This window comes from Rhipicephalus sanguineus, chromosome 7 (assembly GCF_013339695.2).
Source record: "Rhipicephalus sanguineus isolate Rsan-2018 chromosome 7, BIME_Rsan_1.4, whole genome shotgun sequence".
NCBI classification, from domain to species: domain Eukaryota; kingdom Metazoa; phylum Arthropoda; class Arachnida; order Ixodida; family Ixodidae; genus Rhipicephalus; species Rhipicephalus sanguineus.
Window position 1 is genome coordinate 99288245 of NC_051182.1, and position 19633 is coordinate 99307877.

The 19633-nt window shown below is 43.8% G+C and overlaps 1 protein-coding gene across 1 annotated transcript in view; it reads right to left on the reverse strand.

The window, feature by feature from the left end:
• Window positions 1–856: 856 nt before the first annotated feature.
• Window positions 857–19633, reverse strand: part of LOC119398870 (cytochrome P450 3A14) — a 31119-nt gene continuing 12342 nt past the window's right edge. The window contains exons 6-14 of the mRNA XM_037665688.1: window positions 19115–19352; window positions 17165–17295; window positions 15979–16075; window positions 15772–15850; window positions 12714–12822; window positions 8395–8486; window positions 6783–6923; window positions 2697–2859; window positions 857–934 (exon numbers count right to left, since the gene is read on the reverse strand). Coding sequence (XP_037521616.1) covers window positions 857–934; window positions 2697–2859; window positions 6783–6923; window positions 8395–8486; window positions 12714–12822; window positions 15772–15850; window positions 15979–16075; window positions 17165–17295; window positions 19115–19352 — 1128 coding nt within the window. The remainder of the gene's footprint in view (window positions 935–2696; window positions 2860–6782; window positions 6924–8394; window positions 8487–12713; window positions 12823–15771; window positions 15851–15978; window positions 16076–17164; window positions 17296–19114; window positions 19353–19633) is intronic.

Genomic DNA, 19633 nt, shown 5'->3' on the forward strand with positions numbered 1-19633 from the left:
AGACAGAAACGCCCAAAGTGTCTGAGGTTCGCTAAGAAATGCTTCGCATTTAAAACATAAAGCTATTTTGTAAAGCTCTTTTATGTAAGATCACAATGCTCACACTACGCAAAAACGTAAACTTGAAAGAATGCGGGAAGTGATAGATTCTTAACGACTTTTTCCGCACCTGGTTTTTCACAATTTAGCGAAATTAAAATGGCCCTCATGTCTCCAAAATTTTGGCACCTCGACAAATTTGAGGAAAATGCTTTGAAACTAATTTTCGCATTCGTGCGTTCTTTTTTATTTTTTTGAGAGAAATTTATTTTTGTCGAAGGCCGCGATTGGGATAGTTGGTGTGCAATGACTCCCGCATTGTTGCAAAATAAAGAGCACGACGGGATGATTGACACATACTCCAATGCACATGCACAGTACAGAAAGACGGAGTTGGTCACTTTTTGCCGCCCGAACAATGACAACCCCCAGCTTTACCTTCAATAGATGTCAGCGATACAAAGTTTAATGCTTGGATAACACATCTAGCAAAACAGACTGCGTTCAAAACGCCCCAGTGACGATTCCCCGAGCATAAGAGAAATAGACCTTGAAGACCATGCTACTGTACGCTGAATGGCTTCGAAAGCACTGCATGGGGCAGAAACCGGGTCAAAGATGCGGTGTTTCGCATGCCTTTAATGCCTCTTTCTTCCAGCTCCTTGAAAGCACACGCGTTTGACGTTTCTATTGGCGGTACACGTACACGTGCCATCGCATTTACGTGCACACATATTTCATATACGCAAACATTTGCACGTGCCGAACGTATTCGTGAGGGCATTCTTTGTTTTTCAAAGCCTCTTTCCTGACCTAATCACAATGTGTAGATCTTGAGCCACGGTCCGTTCGCTGGGACTGTATTCATGGCGCAGCCACGCATTTTCATTTCTCCCTGCGAAATGAAGCGCAATAAAGAGATATTTAAGCGGTGGCATAGATGCATAGCAAGTCATTGCACATAACAGAAATCAACGTTACCTGAATCAAAGACACATACAACATGGACCCTGTTGTCCATCTATTTGCTCAGCACAAAAGTTTATGTGAAATTCAGCTGCGAGTATTTTTCTTCGGGCGTGTGTTCTTTGGCAGACATTTTATGTCTTCATTGAACATGGACAACATCGATATTTCTGCTATACTTCTTTTGTACTATGTCGAGTGCCATCTGATTGTTCTAAAATATATTATTTCCAAGGTCTTGTGATGTTCATGGGCACCGACATGGGTAAATAGAAGAAATTAAACATGATCGGGGACAAAAGAACTAGATGTTCACATATGAACGCTTTGTGCGAAGATACCTTGGCGCTTTCAGTAATGGTGTCTTTAAACCAGGCGACACAACGTAATTTTGAATGTTTTAAATAGGGTAAGAAAAAGAAGCACCATTTAATGTAAACGTAACCTTGCGCTTAGTAAGAACATTGTGTTGCGGGTAATGCAACACAATGTAAATAAGGTGTGTACCGGATCGATGGTTTGACCAGGACCTCTGCGACTTGCAATACGTGAGTGCAGCTTGCTTGTATTTTTCGTCGCGCCAAAAGCCTGTCAAGTGAACAAAAACCACTGCATATTTGTGCATTAAATACTTAGCTCATAAACGAATTGAGCCTTGGGCGAGTTTGTAAGCTTCTGTCACGGTACGCCAAGTGCAAAAAATACGACAACAACAGGAAAAATGACGCACACGACGAGTGCTATTCCGCTCTCGGTGCTCATCCGCTCTACTATACCTTCTTATGATCTTGTGTCATTATATATGCGTCATTCACGTCATTCACGCATACGTCATTCACGACAAAATTTTTTGCAATGATAAAAGATTGGCCAGAAATGACGCAGTCATTTACAAGACAGGCATCAAATTGTTTTCTGAAGTTCTTACACCATGTTTTAGAAAAATGTAAATTTGCGGGCTTGAGATAACTTTAATAGAAGTCAGCTGTTTTGACTGGCATGGTTGTTCTGTCAACATTATTCTTGTCAAGTATGAATGAATAATAGTTAAAAACGGGCAACTGCTTCATGCTTATTGTAAATGTATTGTCAGGTTTGATTCTGAAAGGTGCGATATCCCCTCAGGAAATCTGAAAAAAAAAAAATTCCAGACAATATTGTGCCTAAAGGCAGCTTTCCAAAACGAAAAAAAAATCCCTATTAGTATTCTAAGTAAATCACTGCATACAATTAAAGTAGTCTTTAACTTTCTGAGCAAGCATATATTTATTCTCATAAAAAGTAAAAAAAAATAAAAATGTCTGGTAGCACATTTAATTGCCCTGCTTCCCGAGCAGATATAGCCAATGCTATTTAAAAATTTTAAGGTGGGGGACAGGAGTTCAATATTTCATAATATGCCGAAGAACTTATTTTCGTAATTAACACATGAAAACATCAAATACCTTGAAAAACCGGCGGAAATAAATATTTGTAATCTCTAAACAATTTCACTAAAATATTGTAAGGTCTCTATAAACAAATTCATTTCTAGCCTTTTTACTTCAGGAATGCCTGAACTAGGTAGGGCAGTAGTCATGATATCGAAATTTTTGTTCATACGACTCGCCCATGGCAGCACAACAATGAGCGTGTAATATCAGCAAGATTTACTAAAATACACATTTGTGCGATCGTAGTTTATTATATACCTTTTGAGATTCTCCTAGTTCGATGCGATACCTTTGCACAAGCCTGGCGAGCGTATAGCGAATCCATAAGCGGGCCATCTGGAAACCCACGCAGTGCCGCGGCCCCACGCCGAAAGGCTGGAAAGTTAACTTGTGGATAGACGATGCATTTTCTGAGCTAAACCTGCAGCGAATGTTAAGAAATGCAAATTTATTTATTTACTCACTTACAAATTACCTACGTCGCCGTAGAGACATCACGTAGGGGGAGGGGGGAACAGAAACATAATGATTAAAAAAAAGAACACCTTGTACATATATTTACGCACGTATGCAAAGGTCATTATAACAGTATCAAAAGGAAACATAAGTATGGTTCAACAACTACATTTTCAGGACACTTAATACATACGTTTGTTAATCCAGGAGAGGTTTCAAAACATAGAAAAAATCAATCAGTATCTGTTATATTTACTAAGTGATGTGCTAAACTATTCCAATCTCTTATAGAAATAACGAGTAGAAAAAAGTGCCGATTCTGCAATAAAAAGTAGAAATGTTTTTGCTGTCATCACAGCCAGAGAATGTGTAGTGTGGCTCGACAGGGTAGTTATGACAATTTATACCTGTGTTACAATTATATATTTGGTGCCATCATCATCATCATCATCATCATCAGCCTGTCTACGCCCACTGCAGGGCAAAGGCCTCTCCCATGTTCCGCCAATCCACCCGGTCCTGTGCTTTCTGTTGCCACGTTATACCTGCAAACTTCTTAATCTCATCTACCCACCTAATTTTCTGTCTTCCCCTCACGCGTTTGCCCTCTCTTGGAATCCAGTCAGTTACCCTTAATGACCACCGGTTATCCTGCCGACGTGCTACGTGGCCGGCCCATATCCATTTCTTCCTCTTAATTTCAACTATGATATCCTTAACCCCCGTTTGTTCCCTGACCCACTCTGCTCTCTTCCTGTCTCTTAAGGTTACACCTATCATTTTCCTTTCCATCGCTCTCTGCGTCGTCCTCAATTTAAGTTGAACCCTCTTTGTAAGTCTCCAGGTTTCTGCTCCGTAGGTAAGTACCGGTAAGATGCAGCTGTTATATACCTTCCTCTTGAGAGATAGTGGTAGACTACTATTCATGATTTGATAATGCTTGCCGAATGAGCCCCATCCCATCCTTATTCTTCTAGTTATTTCACTCTCATGGTTCGGCTCCGCGGTTACTAGCTGTCCTAAGTAGACGTACTCCTTTACAACTTCCAGCGTCTCGCCACCTATCGCGAAGCGCTGTTCTCTGCCAAGATTGTTCCACATTACTTTAGTTTTATGCATATTAATTTTCAGACCTACTCTTCTACTTTCCGTATCCAGTTCAGTAATCATGAGCTGTAATTCGTCTCCCGCGTTACTCATCAATGCAATGTCATCAGCGAAGCGCAGGTTACTGAGATACTCTCCATTAACTCTTATCCCTAATTCTTCCCAAAATTTGGTGCCATAGTTAAGCCTTAGTTTCTGCCTGCGTACACGGAGCAGATCCCATCCCAATGTGGCCTCCATTTTATAAACGTTGGAATATGGGCTGTAAATATTGAAAACAAACTTTGCCGCTTGATTCTGACGTTTTTCTAGCCTATTTATAAGATATTTTTGGTGGGGATCCCACATTACGCACGCATAATCAAGTATTGATCTGACTACTAAGTGTTTCATTGCGAAATGAAACCATGATATTACAACTGCGTAGTAACTGATGGCAACAAACATTGCTGGTCTTTTCTCCTCCAACAACGCTTCTGTATTCAAGAAAGGTATACATTGATTAGGCGCTCAAGATTCATCAGCAGTATCTGGAATTATGCTGGGATAGTCAAGATTGAAGATGCCAGAGCGTAAGCATAACTCAAGACTTTAAATATAAGGAGTCGCCTGTGACATACCAATATAAAGTTAAAGGTAAACATTCGGCAGAAGTCTGCCTGGTTGGGTGAAAGACTAAAGACAAAGAGAGAAATCTCCAACCAGAAGGTTTATTTTAAGAAATGGATGGATGGAAACAACTTTATTGAAAGTCCGGCGATGTTTAATAACCCGGGCTCAGGTCTCCCATGAGGGGACTTCGAGGCCTTGCCTGAACGCCGCCTCGCGGGCCCGCTGGACTGCCCATTCTTGTGTCTTGAAGTTGGAGCTGCGCAGTGCGGCTGCCCACTTCGACGCGAGAGCATCCGGAGCTACTGCCATCTGAGCTGCTGTGACAGGGCACTCCCATAACATGTGTGAGAGCGTCGCTCTGGTTGTCTGGCATAATTTACAAGTAGCATTCGGGTACTGGGCAGGGAAAATGTGCCGCAATCGCACCGGACTGGGGAAGGTGTGTGTTTGCAGTTGTCGCCAGACGACTGCCTGGCGTCGTTTTAGCTTGGGGTGAGGTGGGGGCAATATCCGCCTGCCTAACTGGTAGTGCTTGGTGATGTCGTTGTACCTGACCAAGCGTTCTCGCGTGTTTTGAAGCAGGAGGTCCGAACTCGACGGGGCGGTATCCGACTCTGCGCGGCGGGTCATTTCTCGCGCATAGCGGTGTGCCACCTCGTTCGAATTAGGGGGGCCCTCGTCGGTGGGGATGGTGACGTGTGCTGGGAACCATAGGATAGCGGTGCTGTTGAACTGCTGTCGACCAGCCTTCCTTAGGATCTGGAGAGCTTCTGGGGAAATGCGCCCTCGCGCGTAGTTACGGACTGCGGTTTGTGAGTCGCTAAGAACAGCTTCGCAGATGGGGTCGGTAAGCGCAAGCGCAATCGCAACCTCTTCCGCTGTGTCTGGGTATTTCGTGCTGACACTACACGCGTGCGTAAGCCGGGAATTAACGTCTACGACTACCGCCGTGAACCGGTGTTTGTTTGCGTATTCTGCCGCATCCACGAATCGCGCAGTCCTCTCCCCACCGAAGGAGCGCAGCAGTGTCTTTGCACGAGCCTGGCGTCGGCCCCCGTTATGTTCGGGGTGCATATTTCGAGGAAGAGGGGCAACTATTAGCGTATCGCCGATGTCGTGTGGAATGGCTTGTTTCTGACCGTGTTGGACGTGGTAATTCAGGCCGAGCTTCTGCAGGATGTACCGACCCGTTAGAAATCCGACGTTTCAAAGCCTGACCGGCTTCTTCTTCAGGGGTGAGATGGCCCGAGGTGGACGGCGCTTATATGCGCTTTCTTGCCGTCAGTTGCCGCAAGCCTTGACAATAGAGGGGGGGGGGGGCAAGGTCCCCGTGGTGCGGTTGATGTTTTCCGCAGTATTCTGTATGTGCCACGACTCGAGGAGAAGGCGCCGGCGCCAACAGCTTTCCTGTTCCAGGATCACCGCATCGTCAGGACTAATGCGGTGGTCACATTTTTCGCAGTGTTCCGCTACTGCACTCCTTTCGCTGTTCAGCTGACGCAGATCGTTCTTATGCTGCCGCATCCTTTCGCGGAAGTTCTTTGTTTCCCCGACGTACGCGGCGGGGCAGTCTGAACACGAGATCCTGTACACGACGCCCTGCGCTTTTTCCGCAGGCGCGCGATATTTGGGAAGGGGGAAAGAACGGCCGATGGTGGTGGTTGGCTTGTGTGCCACGCCGACCCCCGCCTTTCCCAGAATGCACGCTTTGAAACATGAGTGCCACAGAAATTCGGCAAATCACGCTACTCGCCACTGATTAACTAAAAATGAAGATGTGAACACACGGGCGGCAAACGTCCATTAAGATCGTGCAAGAAACGCCAAGAGATGCTGCAAGGCGGACAAGACGACGCATGTCGCTACAAAAAGACGCATGCTACTCAACTGAAAAGCTTTGAAGGACCATGCGCTAAATTCAACAGGGGCTTTCCGGACAAATATTCTGGATTCAGTCGCGGGGAGTGTGATCAGTTATGGTTCGAAATTGTGGCACAGTCTATGCCCTGTTCTTAACAGCTTCGCTGTTCACAGATTAGAATGGCTCCTCAATTATGTTTTTTTCTCGCTTTCTTCCCGGAAAGCACAAATGATGCTGCCATGCAGAAAATTATAAACATTGGTGTTTCTCAACGTCCTTCTTGCGCAGCATTTCTCACGAGCGCTTACCTTTCAGGGTCGAACACTTCAGGATTAGTCCAGTAGCGAGGGTTTCTATGCATATGATACGTTGGGTACATAATGCAAGTGCCCGCCTTGAATTTCACGCCATTCCACTCGAAGTCTGCCTCCGCTTGCCGCGAGGTGGCGCTGGATGGAACGATGTACCATAGAGTTACCATGAGCGAATGCATTACCTCTATGCCAAGTACACTAAAAAATGGGAAAGCGCAATGCGATTATAATGAACATGGATAAAACGTGCAGTTCTTTGGTGCTACGTTCAATATGATGACATAATACGAAAAATTGAGGAATATATAACGGTGGCAATGCTAAATTTTGGAAATATTCTGTGTCTATTATAACCTATTTTAGTGCGGTTGAAAATGCAGCAGTGGTCACTGTGTTGACGTTGACAGGGAATGGGGGCCCATGAACCAAACAGCGCTTGTTGAGATGTGTTGAGCATTCCTTGGGGTCAAAGAAATGCATAGGTAATGGTTCTCAAGAAACACTTCGGTAAATCTCTAGGGACGAAAGGAAACTGGTCGCTAATGTACAGAAGCATCTCTACCTCAGAAACGTGGACATGGCACATGGAGAACGGGTCGAGGAATTCAGCAATTAAGTACACGTTAAGTACAATTAAGTACAGAGTGCTCGTAAACAATTTTAAGGCGGACAAGCAGGAGCCCCAAGAACTAAAGGAGGTGAGAGCAATGGGGCAGGTAAATCTGATGGGAGAAGACATAAAAACAAATCACAGACATTTACGAATTAAATCGGAAAGAATGATTTTATAACACACAGCAGGACCATGCCTTCATTTCTGAGGCCCGTCCTAGACGCCTGAGGAGAAAAACATAATAGAGGAAATACTCGCTATCGGATGATGAAGCGAAAGTTAGAAAAAGAACTTTCGGTAGCACTAAGGTTCAAAAAGGATGGAGCAATGGCCTGTTCAGCGGTCTATACAAGAAGGAGACAGTTGGACTATTAGTGGCCCCAGAAAAATACGGAATAGATAAAAGCGAATTAGGACAAAGGTTGAAAAATGAAGATGAAGTGCTAGATTGCTTTGCATTAACTAATAAATAATTCGCTCATGCAAAGTCAATGTCAGTCTGTTATGAGCACGTACAAAAGTGTGTATTAGTACAAATATTCATCACTGTCATAATTAAAATTATGGTTTTGAGCTGTGCTAACCCCTTCCATTGCTAGCACTATAAAAATAAGTAGTAAAGCTTACATTATACGAAATTAAAGAAAGATTAACTAGAACAATTCCCTACTCTATGTAATCAACAAGGATGTCAGGTAATCTGACAAGATTGGCACATAAGTAAAACGTCAGGTTATTTTTCAGGTTATTAACATTTCAGGTCAGGTTATTAATATTTATTTCGATGTTTTTTTATTATTGTGGTTTATTGAATTTGTACACATCACATCTTGCATGAGCATGCTGGTACGTATGAAGGGATTATTGGCGTTCTGTTATAGACTTCTTTACGTTGTGTGTGTAATTATCAAAGAAAAAAATCCCGTAATGCAGAACTAAACCTTAACGTCAGCTTGCACAACAGTAGGACAACAGCTCGTGCATTACACTCACACCACTGCTGGAGGGTGCAGCCTGAGCCCTTCTTCGACGACTTGCACGAGATATTTCAGCGTCTTCGTAAGCATCTTGTAGCTCAGTTTGCCCTTTAAAAGCATAAAAGAGCAGATTGTCATCGAGCCTCCCGATACCGTAACAAAACAGAATAACGAAAGCCCTAGACATAAGACAATACGCCTTTATTCCAGCTCCTTTAAGTTACCTTTAGGCATATTTATACTACAATCAATTAGAAGTGTTTGATTTTGATAATACGAAATGCTTACTGGTGATATAAACATCAAAGAAAACTCAAAGCGTGACATGGGATAGCAAGTTTAGGCAGAAATATGGGCAGGAAAGCAATTCAAATGATGTTCAGAAGCCACGCCGGCAGGATCTGCATTGTGCGATACCTAACCGATAAGAAGTTAGTTTTCTGAGGATATGGCATGAACTTAGGTGTATGTAGTAGTTCACTCAATCCCCTCTCCCCCCCCCCCCCCCCGCCTTGTCATTTATTGTGCCTTCTTTCTTGTACGTACATAAGGCTGTGCGTTATCGAAATAAAGTAGTTCTGAGTTTGCGCATCAACTTGTGTTGTTTTTCCTTGTTTCTTGGTCCGTGTCCACCGGAAGCGCACTACAAGTATGAATTAGGTGTATGTGTCGTCAGGGAGATGACGACAGCGCTCGTAGATCATAAAGGACACAACGTTGTCGATTTCGTATTGTAATGTGCGCTGAATAGCATCAGAAACGGAGTCCTTCACCGGAGCTAAAGGTCGAGATTTCAGCAAAAAATGACAGACTGCACATTTAGTTGATACCGCATATCCAGAGATTTACCTTTTAAAAAAAGCAGAAGAGGAGATAAGAAACGCAGTGTCATGTGGTTTTCGTTTTTAGCGCCAAACCTCGCGAAATGATATTGTAACGGTAATGCAAGAAGGAAAGAACAATGAGGTATTTGCAATGGGCGAACTTGTACCCGCAAACTAGGTGTCGGAGCAATCCACTAGAACGTCCCACACCAAGACACCGTCTATTCGCCTAAAAGGCTTTCTTCGAAGCCTTGAAGGTCGGCACCCCTATCTCGCGCACGTGCAGTAGTGGCAAGCGTCGAGCTACCGTAGGAAGCGCATCCGTTATTGCCGAGGTTCTTACACGGCCGCTCGCTGACTACCGCAGTACAAATAATTATTGAAAGCAGCCTCTGCGTCAACGAAAAGCACTGCTTACCACGATTTCACAGACATAACCCAGAAAATAAAAGCAGCTGAGTGCGAATATTTATGCATTTCTATCTCGTGGAGGTTGTAAGATAGGCGTCTATACAAACAGTGACATCGCTATGATTAGCAAATAGTAAAGGTCAAAGCATAAAAAACTGAGGCAGCCTTTCACTAGTGGTGCTAATCTTGAAGAAACAGCCGCTCTGGGCGGTCTTCCTTGTTTCTCTTTACTTGTTTCTTTCTTGCTTCCTCTCTTTCTTTCTCTTTCTCTCTGTTTTTTCAATCTCTTTATTGTCTGTTTCTCTCTCTTTCTTTCTATCTCTTTCTCACTTTTTTGTCTTTTTTTCACTTTTTTTCCTTTTTCTTCTCGCTCTCCCTCTCTCTATCGCTTTCTTTCTCTATCTTGCTCTCTGCTTTTCTCCATCTCTTTTTTGCGTCTGTTTCTTTCTATCTCTTTCTCCCTGTGTATTTCAACAGTTGTCTTCCTATCTTTCTTTCTCTCTTTCTTCTATCTCCTTCTCTCTACTACTATCTTTCTTTTTATCTCTTTGTTTATTTCTCTCTCTTTCTTTCTCTATGTATTCGTTCTCTCGCCCATCCTATATATTGCATCTCACGCCGAACAAATCGGCGCAGCGGGAAAGCGCGCGCCGGACGCACACGTTCTGGGAGCGAAGGAGAATATGAAGAAGAGGATGAAGAGAGAGCGCACCGGCCGAGTTATTGCATTGCACGCGCTAGAAGAGTAGAGGCCGTTCATGATGACGATAGCTTTTATGAACGTGTAACGTCCCGCCGAAAAACATATATCCACTGTAAAATTAGCAAGAAATCTTAGCATAGAAAGGAGCGCGATTTCTGAAGTCCGAGATTCAGTTCTCTTGTCAAAGATTGAATGCTAAGGAAGATGGAAAGCAAATATGAAATTCCCAGGGCAGGCTCTATGCATCGACTGGTTTTATTGCAAAAGTGAGTGCAAGGTGGAAAAAAAATCACACCATCTCCCGCTAAAAGGGACCATGAGGCGTTGCGAAGCAGCGTTTCGGCATGTCGAGCCCGTGTTTCAGAGGGGGGAGGTCAGAGGGAAAGGGGAGAGGGAAAGGGGAGAGAGGGAGTGGAGAAAGAATGTCGAGCATGTCGAGCCCGTGTTTCAGAGGGGGGAGGTGAGAGGGAAAGGGGAGAGGGAAATGGGAGAGAGGGAGTGGAGAAAGAATGTCGAGAGGGGAGGGGAGAGGGAAAGTGGAGATGGGGAAAGAGGGAGTGGTGAGGGCAAGTGGAGAGGGGAGGGGAGAAGGGGAGTGGAGAGGGTACGGGAGATGAGGAGTGGAGAGAGAGAAGAAGAAGGGGGAGTGCAGAGGGGAAGGGGAGGAGGAGGTGTGGGGAGAGGGTTTGTGCATGCGCAGTAAGGGTGGTCACGCCGCACACCACCACCACCAACTGGATTGAACTCCGCCATAAGATGCTTCGCATCTAATTGTGCAAAACTTGATTTGGAATCCCAATCCCATTTGTGCTGACGCCGTTGCTGATTTATTGCGTGCAACACTCAGTGTACAGTACAGGCGTGCACATTTTCGGCTTATGTGTACCCATTGCATATATACAGTAGAAACTCCCGAGATTGTCTCCATCAGATTTTCATGTGGAGATCTCAAAACCCCAGTGCTTGGGTTTTGAGCGTATACATGGTGGAATATCTGCCATAACTGATGAACATAAATGAATAACGCAAACGGTTAGACTGATGAAGGCGATTTTCTTGCGCTGCTTGTGATGTACAGATACCACGTACGAGTTCGTACATATCAAGCCCATATCAAGTGCTTCCCGCCCTGTGAATTAGAAACGCGTTACGGTCACGAAGAAGCGATAGCATAACGATTAGGAGTGAGAATATGTAAAACAATTAGTACAAAAGCTGCTGGAGAACAGTGCTCTTCGTAAATGCAGGGTGCAGTAGTTCCGTTCTGAATAAAGTATGCATACTTATAAAGAAAAATATATTCGCAGGCGATTTTTCAGCGACAAAATGTTGTATTGTGCACTATAGATTTAATGCAGTGAGGTAGATGTATATTAGTAACGATGAATCATTTCATTACATTATTACATGGGTGGATGGCCAACAGTTAGCCAACCGAAGAGTTGCATAGTAGGGAGGCCTTGGTGGTATCATGCTAACAATAGGAGTAAGCTTCACTCATTTCTATATATGTATGATCAATCAATTCCTATGCTTAATAAATTTGCTTTGTCTGACTCGGAAAGGAAGCTCTGTCACAGTTCCTACATTTGGGCCTCCTCCTGAAAATGTTGCACCTTCGTATATGCATTGTATTCTGCGATTCTGATAATAAACTTGGAGCTTCAAACTTGAAACCTCTTTACAGATCAGATAATGTCCTAGGACACGTTTGTTCTTGATTATAAGTTTGTCCGATAATTTGTGTGCCCTACTTGCACGATCACTGGATAGTATTTCCCAATTTTAGCCTCAAAACGTTTTCTTTTTATTCTGACTTAGTAACGTTTCCTGAAACGGCATTTTACTTCATGAATTGTCCGCTTTAAAGGGGCGCTAAAGAGAAACAATGAATCGGCTTAGATCAATAAATTGTGCTCTGAGAGCTCCAATGTCGTTAATTTCGCCATCATAGGTTTATTAATAGTGGATAAAATCAAGTTCAAAGTTTCATTTTTAAATTTCGCGCTAAAATCTCCCCGCGTGACGTCACAGGTTTCAAAGTGTATTTATCGTATTCTGGCGCCATTGTCTCAACAAGATTACCCCAAACTTGGTATGTTAAGTCTAAGGTCCCCTCAGAGGACAATGTACTTCATTTTTACCGATAAAGGGACACTAAAGAGGAAAACGATTTTTCTCATATTCGTAAAGTGCTCTTTCACGATACGACAAACACCACGCTTGCTGCGAGAAGACGCTTAGTAAGCGAGAGAACGCGCAAAAAAAAATGTGGGTGGTGACACCATCATGAAGTTCCCGCACCATTAGCCGTGACGTCACATGTTTTGACGGCGCCTACTAGGGACTACTTATTTCTTAAAAACGAGTGCAGCATCGTGTAATTTGATGACGTACTGTTTCGGTGACACCTTTCTTCACTTCTTCTCTGAGCCTGTCTTGGACGTCCTGGTGTTTGGCGAGCAGGAAAGTAAGGTAGCACAAGGCAGTCGACGTCGTCTCGAACCTGCTGATAAGAGTGACGTCACTGTTTATACAGGGTGCCCCAGCTATCTCTAACCAGAGTTTAAAAATATGCCGACGCACTCTATAACGACGCGGCCAATTGGATGTTGCTGACTATTGCACAGAGTGAGTCGCACTTTTTCATGTTCTTAATTACTCACTCAGGCAACATTAAGTTATTAAGTTTTGAAGCAGCAAAGCTAGGCGAAAATTCCAATGAGAAAGTTGCGGATAAGTTTGCAAAACATCCTATCAGACAGTTTCTAAGTTCCCATCTGTTAAGTATTACTGTTTTTTTCGCTTCAGAGGTAACATGTGAAACTGCAATACTTCACTAACAACTTTAAGAAAGCTAAATTTTGCATGGGTGGAAATATGGTTACTAGACAAAAACGTGTGACAATAAAAAGCGCAGTGAACATTTCCTGTTCTGGAACAGCTCAAATAACATTTAAAATCCTCATAAACGTATTTTAAGGATGAGTGATAACTCCACTGGGATGATTTGATGCTACGTCGTGAATTTTTCTTGCTTGAACTGGTATAGCGCATTACGGGGAAGAAGAAACGGCCGAGCAGACCGACACAAGAGGACAGAGCGCTATGTAATGCGCTATACCAGTTCAAGTACGACGAACCAACTCGCCCAATCTTCAACACTTCTGGAATTTTTCTTGCGTTTTTCGAGTGTTACCTTACTGTTGTTTCACTTCGTGTACCAAACAAGTAAATGTAAAGTATTGAAATTAACTACTTTAAGGAAAAAAAATTCTGGATTGTTGTGTCGCATGAAATCAAACAATTCAATGGGGCGTTCATGCGATCTCAAATCGCATTTTGTTACCCTAAATGCATAATTTGTTGTAAAATACATGTTGTGCTCTATAATACAGCATTGCAAGTCCAAATTTTTTGGCCACGACGAATTCATTGTAACGGAGCAATTACAGCTTGAGTTATATGCTGGCATAGAGCGTCTATACATAACCAATTAGTTTCACACGCGTGGGCCAGGCATTATGATAACTCCGCAAACCCCTCTGGTGTTCTTATTGTGCAAAAGGAAAAAATGAGTTCAGGAGTCCTTCATGCAGAAAAAAAACGTATGTTTACGTGCAAATTCAGAAGAAAAAACAAAAGCACGTATTCTAACATGGCGGACGAGAACAATCAAGGTGAGGAGTGCAGTTGTACATCCACCTGGTGGAGCCAATGACGATGCGCGCATCCTGCAAGAAATTTAGTCTCACGAAGGACATTGAGAAGGCATTAAGGTCGAAGCCATTTTGTGTCCTGCGATTAATATTGAGTAATTTTCGGTGTTATGCCGCAAGTAAAAAGTGGTAAAATGTAACTTCAGCGGAAAATTGCACCAAGAGAAAAATATATTGTTTGCGAAAAGAAGTAACAGTGGAACAGTGCCACGTGTGGTTTTCAGTAAAAGCATTTTTCTACTGATAGTGCGAAGTTTGTTTTTCTCAAAAGCACGGTGTATTCCAACACTACAGTACATCCAATCCTTTTGTGGACAATAAGGTGGCATTCCTGACCCCGTCTCTTAAAGCGCCTCTGCATCTCACGCCCTTATGAACAAGGCGGAATTCACTTGTAAAAAAAAAAGACAGTGCGTCTCACCCCCGGCTAACAGCAACTGGCCGGCCGAGGGGTGAGATTTATAAAATTTATGATCACGTATCTCAAAACACCAGTGTACCTCACTTTCCCATGAGCAACAAAATGAAATACATAACTTCTTCCAAGGCACCACGTTCCCATGAACAGAAATCGGCATCCATGATCACTTATCTTAACCCCTTAACTGCTTATGACAAGCTGAGCTCGTCATGAGAAGTCGTCGCTTTTTTTGCTTATGACGAGCTGTGCTCGTCATGGCACTTTGCAAAGTTTCAAGAAGCTTTTGACGAGCCCAGCTCGTCAAATGGTGTTTTCCTATTTAAAACACAGACGGCAGCACGGGTACTGTGATTAGCGCTTTTATTGAATGAGAGTCTGCACTCTAAACGGCGAAATAAGCTCCTTGGGTTGGCACAGTGCCGTGCTTTGCACGCTACTACAAGGATGGTAGCCTCATCTTAAAACAGCCGTACATGTCACCTTCCCATGAGCAGCAAGACGGCATTTGCGATCCGTCCTTCAGACACGTATGCGTATTGCTCTCTCATGAACAATAATCGGGGTTCACGATCATTTATCACAAAATAGTGCACCTCACCTTCCCTGAACATCAAGGTATAAATATTTCAATATGAACATTTGACAGTAATTTGTCTGTTTGGAAAGGAACTAATGGTAGAAAACAAAACTTTTCGACTTGAGAAAAACCAGACGCACGTTCCGGGACCAAATCAGAGCTATTGTCAGTCAACTCCGGACCCCAGTCACCATTGAGGCACCCTGCTTCCTTCAGTAACACCTGCCACCCCTCCCCCTTCTTCACCCCTGCGGAAAGGTTCGAGTTGGCCACGAAACGTCGGCTGCTTTTTTTTTTTTTTTCAGTACAGCAGCTTTTACTAGACCCTTTTCATAATCCACAAGTGCGCTTCCCTGCACTGCATATTTGCCCAACTAATGGCGGCACCTGTCTTTCTTAGAGTGGAGACGAGGTCCTAGTTGAGCTTGCTGAACTTGTTTATTATGCGTGTTTATGTCAAGAGAGCCGAGTCTATATTTTCCACATCATAGCGTAAGCAAAATTCCCTTGAACACGCTGTTTGCAGTGAGTGACTAGCCGCCATTAGTTGGGCAAACTGCATAGCAAGAAAGCTAGCTTACCAATTGTGAAAAGGGTCCCTTACAACCTTGTTTGGCGTCAGATTATTTCAACCACAACATAGTTGCATTCATGATCACTGCTCTTCGAACACCAGCACATCTCACCTGAAAAAAGCGGTATTCATGAAAATTATCTGAAAGCAGCAGAGCATCTCACCCTCCCATGAAGAGCAAGGTAGCATTCATGATAACTTCTTTCGGCGAAAGGGCTCGGACCTTCTTCTTCAGGCCGTTAGCTGTGAGAGCGAAGAAAATTAAAATTGACAACCATCTATCGTCTTTCAACTAAACTGAGCTCTCCTTGCTCTAAACTAACTTTCAAGGGTCGCTCGTCACAGTAAGTGAGCAGATGTACATTTCATACCAGTTTGTCGCGTTCCACCCTTGGTAACCGCTTCACTCAGCGTTTCTTCCTCTAGCTCCGCGTCCAACAAGCTTTGAAGGATGTCCGGCTTCCTAAGCTGCCAAATATAACAACGACGGAACTTTCTGTGCACTTTTTACTTAGGACTGTCCAAAATGAACAAAAGCCTTCCTGTTTACGGGGACAGATGTAAAAGGTATTTTTATAGCGGCATTATGAACAGCACGTACAACGCCTTTCATATACATACTTTTGCTCGCACATTTTAAAATCTGTAATTAAATTTTATAGCCGCACGTACCTACCTTTGTCACCTTTACAGTGCTGTCAATCGCCTCAAACCGCTTTTGTGATATTCGAAAGTTATATGGAAGGTTTTGGACGATTTCACTTCAGAAAATCGCAAACTGCTGTGAAATTATATTCGTCGTTCGAGAGCATGTTCATGATTATCGTGAAAAGGTGCTATTATACGGCTTATCTTCAGTCGCACATGATGCTTCACATGTTGAGCATTCATCATTGGTGGGTACTTCAACACGAATTCATTCTTGTTTACTTTTCTGCTATAGCTGTAGCACAACACGCCTCATCTCGACGTCAGATGCGCTATGTGTGTATGTGTGTGTGTGAGTGTTCGTACGAGTGTGTGTGTGTGAGTGTGTGTGTGTGTGTGTGCCTGCGCGCGCCCGTGCGTGGATGTGTGTGTGAGTGAGTGTGCGTATGCCTTCGCCCGCGCGCATACGTGTGTGTGTGTGTGTGCGTGTGAATGCGTGCGTGAGTGTGTGCGTGAGTGTATGCGTGTGTGTGAGTGCATGAGCTTGTGTGCCTGTGTGTGTGCTTTCGGAAGCCAAAGTCCATCAGAGCAAGAAGACAGCTTTAGATGGTCCTATTCTGCCCTATTCTTATTTCGTTTAGTTTGTTGGTTTGTTGGCTGGTTTTGGGACGTTAAACCCCAGATATTATTATTATTGGTTTGTTGGCTTTGTCGGCACACAAGCAACTAATACTATCATGCGCCAAACACAAGTCTTTCGCTTTAATATTTTTAAATCCTCATCCTCAGCTCAAAGAAATAAACCAGGCACGCATTTGCTTTGGTTTCTTTGTTTTTCCTTTCCTATGGTTGTTGTGCGTTGGTTCTGCAGCTGTTTCTATCGAGTCAATTCAGGCGCAAGAAACGCACCTCTGGGTGAGCCTTGCGCAGTTCGATCATCTTGGTGGTCTCCTTCGAAAATAGTTCGAAGGTGTGCAAGCCGAAATGACCGAGGAACCAATAGAATGGCTTCATAGCTTTTCCCAGTGTAGTCGTGCTCTCTGCAAGAACGCCAATGGAAATATTTCACAAAAAACAAGAAAGATATTACCTTCATCTTGCTGGAACCTTATCAATAATTAATATTATAGTGCGTGTAAAGTTCCGCACTCCTTTTTCAAATGTACAATAATTTTTTTCTACGCGTTCTTGACTGCAAGATTCCATGGGCTGCATAAAGATATTCGTTTTATTCACCGCATTGCTGCCGGAGAAAATATTCCAGGATTTATGAAAACGATATAAAATGATACAAACGTTATAGGTAAAGCTGTTCGCTATGTGGCTGCCTTACTTTAACCATTACAGCATTTCATAACTAGAATATCAGCCGCATTAGTAGCCAGGTGATTACTTTCTGAAATGTCTAAGAAATGTTCCGGGATTATTTTTTGTACAAGGAAAAATCCTTCAATAAGTCGAAACTACGTGCTCATACATGCATGGACGTTCTCAAAATAGACTCCAGGAAAACCATGCTGAAGCGGGTCATAATTGTTGTGACAAGCCTGCGGTGACCGTAACCTCCCGCCACGTTCTTTGTACGCTGGTGTTTTGTCTTGGGGACAGTGAGCGGGCCGAACCGGCCATTTTTTCAGCCTTGTGCAATGCTCGCTCTCAATTGGCATACGCGTGACAGGAAAACGTTCAATTCAATTCAGTAGCCTTACTTTCAATTACATCAGAGGAAATCTTGTTATTTTAGTGTCTCCATAACGGCAGCATAATGATGACTACGCTGGGAGTTAATGTGATTGAACAGGTACGAAAAAGATTTAACAGGCACGTTTTCAGGTGTCTAATGTGACCCGCCCTTGTAGCTTGGCACGTAAAGTGTCGTCGCAATAAGTTCTAGGGTGCGGGTTCTATTCCTGGCCACGGTGGCCGTCATTTCGACGGGGGCGAAATGCAAGGAACACCCATGTGCTGAGATTTAGGTGCACGTTACAGAACCACAGCTGGTCGAAATGAATCTGGAGTCGCCCACGATGGCGTACCTCATAATCATATTGCGGTTTTAATTGGCACGTAAAACTGCATCAAAAGGACGAGGTGCAAAAAAAAAAGAACGCTCGTGTAGTTATATTTAGGTGTACAGTATGGAAGCCAGGGTGGCCGAAATCAACCAGAAGCACTCCACAACGCCGTTTCTCAGAATTTCAGTATTGTATCTAACGTTAAGCGCCTCGAATCAAGCAACTACTGAGAGCTATGTTTTGTGGAAGAGAAACGGAACACGCAGTCCAACTACGTTGGTCAAGAAGTACGGTACTGGTTTGGACGAGATGGTGAGATTTCTTATTTGTAACGCTTTGTAGGTAAGTTGGAGAGCGTAAAATAGTTTGTCTATCATCTGCGCTTAGTTGTGCTGCTTTTGAGCGAAAAAAGTTTAGTTATTGTTTAGGAAATCTAAAGCCTCGCGAAGGTCACCTGCCATGTGCGCGTTGCGCTTTGAGCACCGGTGCCCCGGATGTTAATATCTGCATGGTTAACCTCCCGGCATTCTTCTTCATCTCTTTCTTTCAAAGCACGGTGTTATACAAGTGAACGCAGTTGTACTGACGACAAGGGAGGGAGTTTCACCTTCACTGGTACGCTTTGCTGCTTTGATGCTACTACATCACTGTACTGTAACAGACTTATCGACAACTGAGGCCGGACGACGCCTTTAGTTTTGATAAGCATCCGCGTGAAATGAGTGTTCTGAAAGGAGTAACAGCAAGCCCTGTCCACTCGTTTCCAACGTCCGTTGATGTGGCTAAGCGGGAACGTGATCGTACTGCTGCGTAAACTGTGTATATGACCTAAGAATGTACGCACGTGCAATCATGTGGGCAGGTCCCGTCATCACTCCTGGCAGCACTCGGCGAGCCGTGGCGAAAAAGATGTCGTCTACATCATGCTGAAAACACTTCTCAATGCCGAAGGCACCCCGAGCGATGTAGTCCATGGAAAGTGCTTGAAATTTAGGACGAAGGTTGACCTCTTGGTCCGTGTTGGCGAGTGGCTTGAGTATGTCCATGAACACCTCGGCTGACTCGGCGACGTGTGGGACCATCTACGCGTGCCGCAAGGAAGACGAACAAGGGCACGATGGACTTCAAAAATTGATAGATAAGTCAGTTACTGTATTAAGATCGAATGAAGAAAATGTGGCGATTATAACCGCCTCCATAGCCAACATTACCCTAAACAGTATAGCCAGCACTCGAAAACATTAGCTTTCCTGTAGCTAACACTACCCAACAGTGGCAATAGTGTGTCAAGATTTGGCAGTGCTTGAAGTGCGCGAGTAAATACGGTAGGCAAATTTCGTCAGATACGATCATCATCATCATC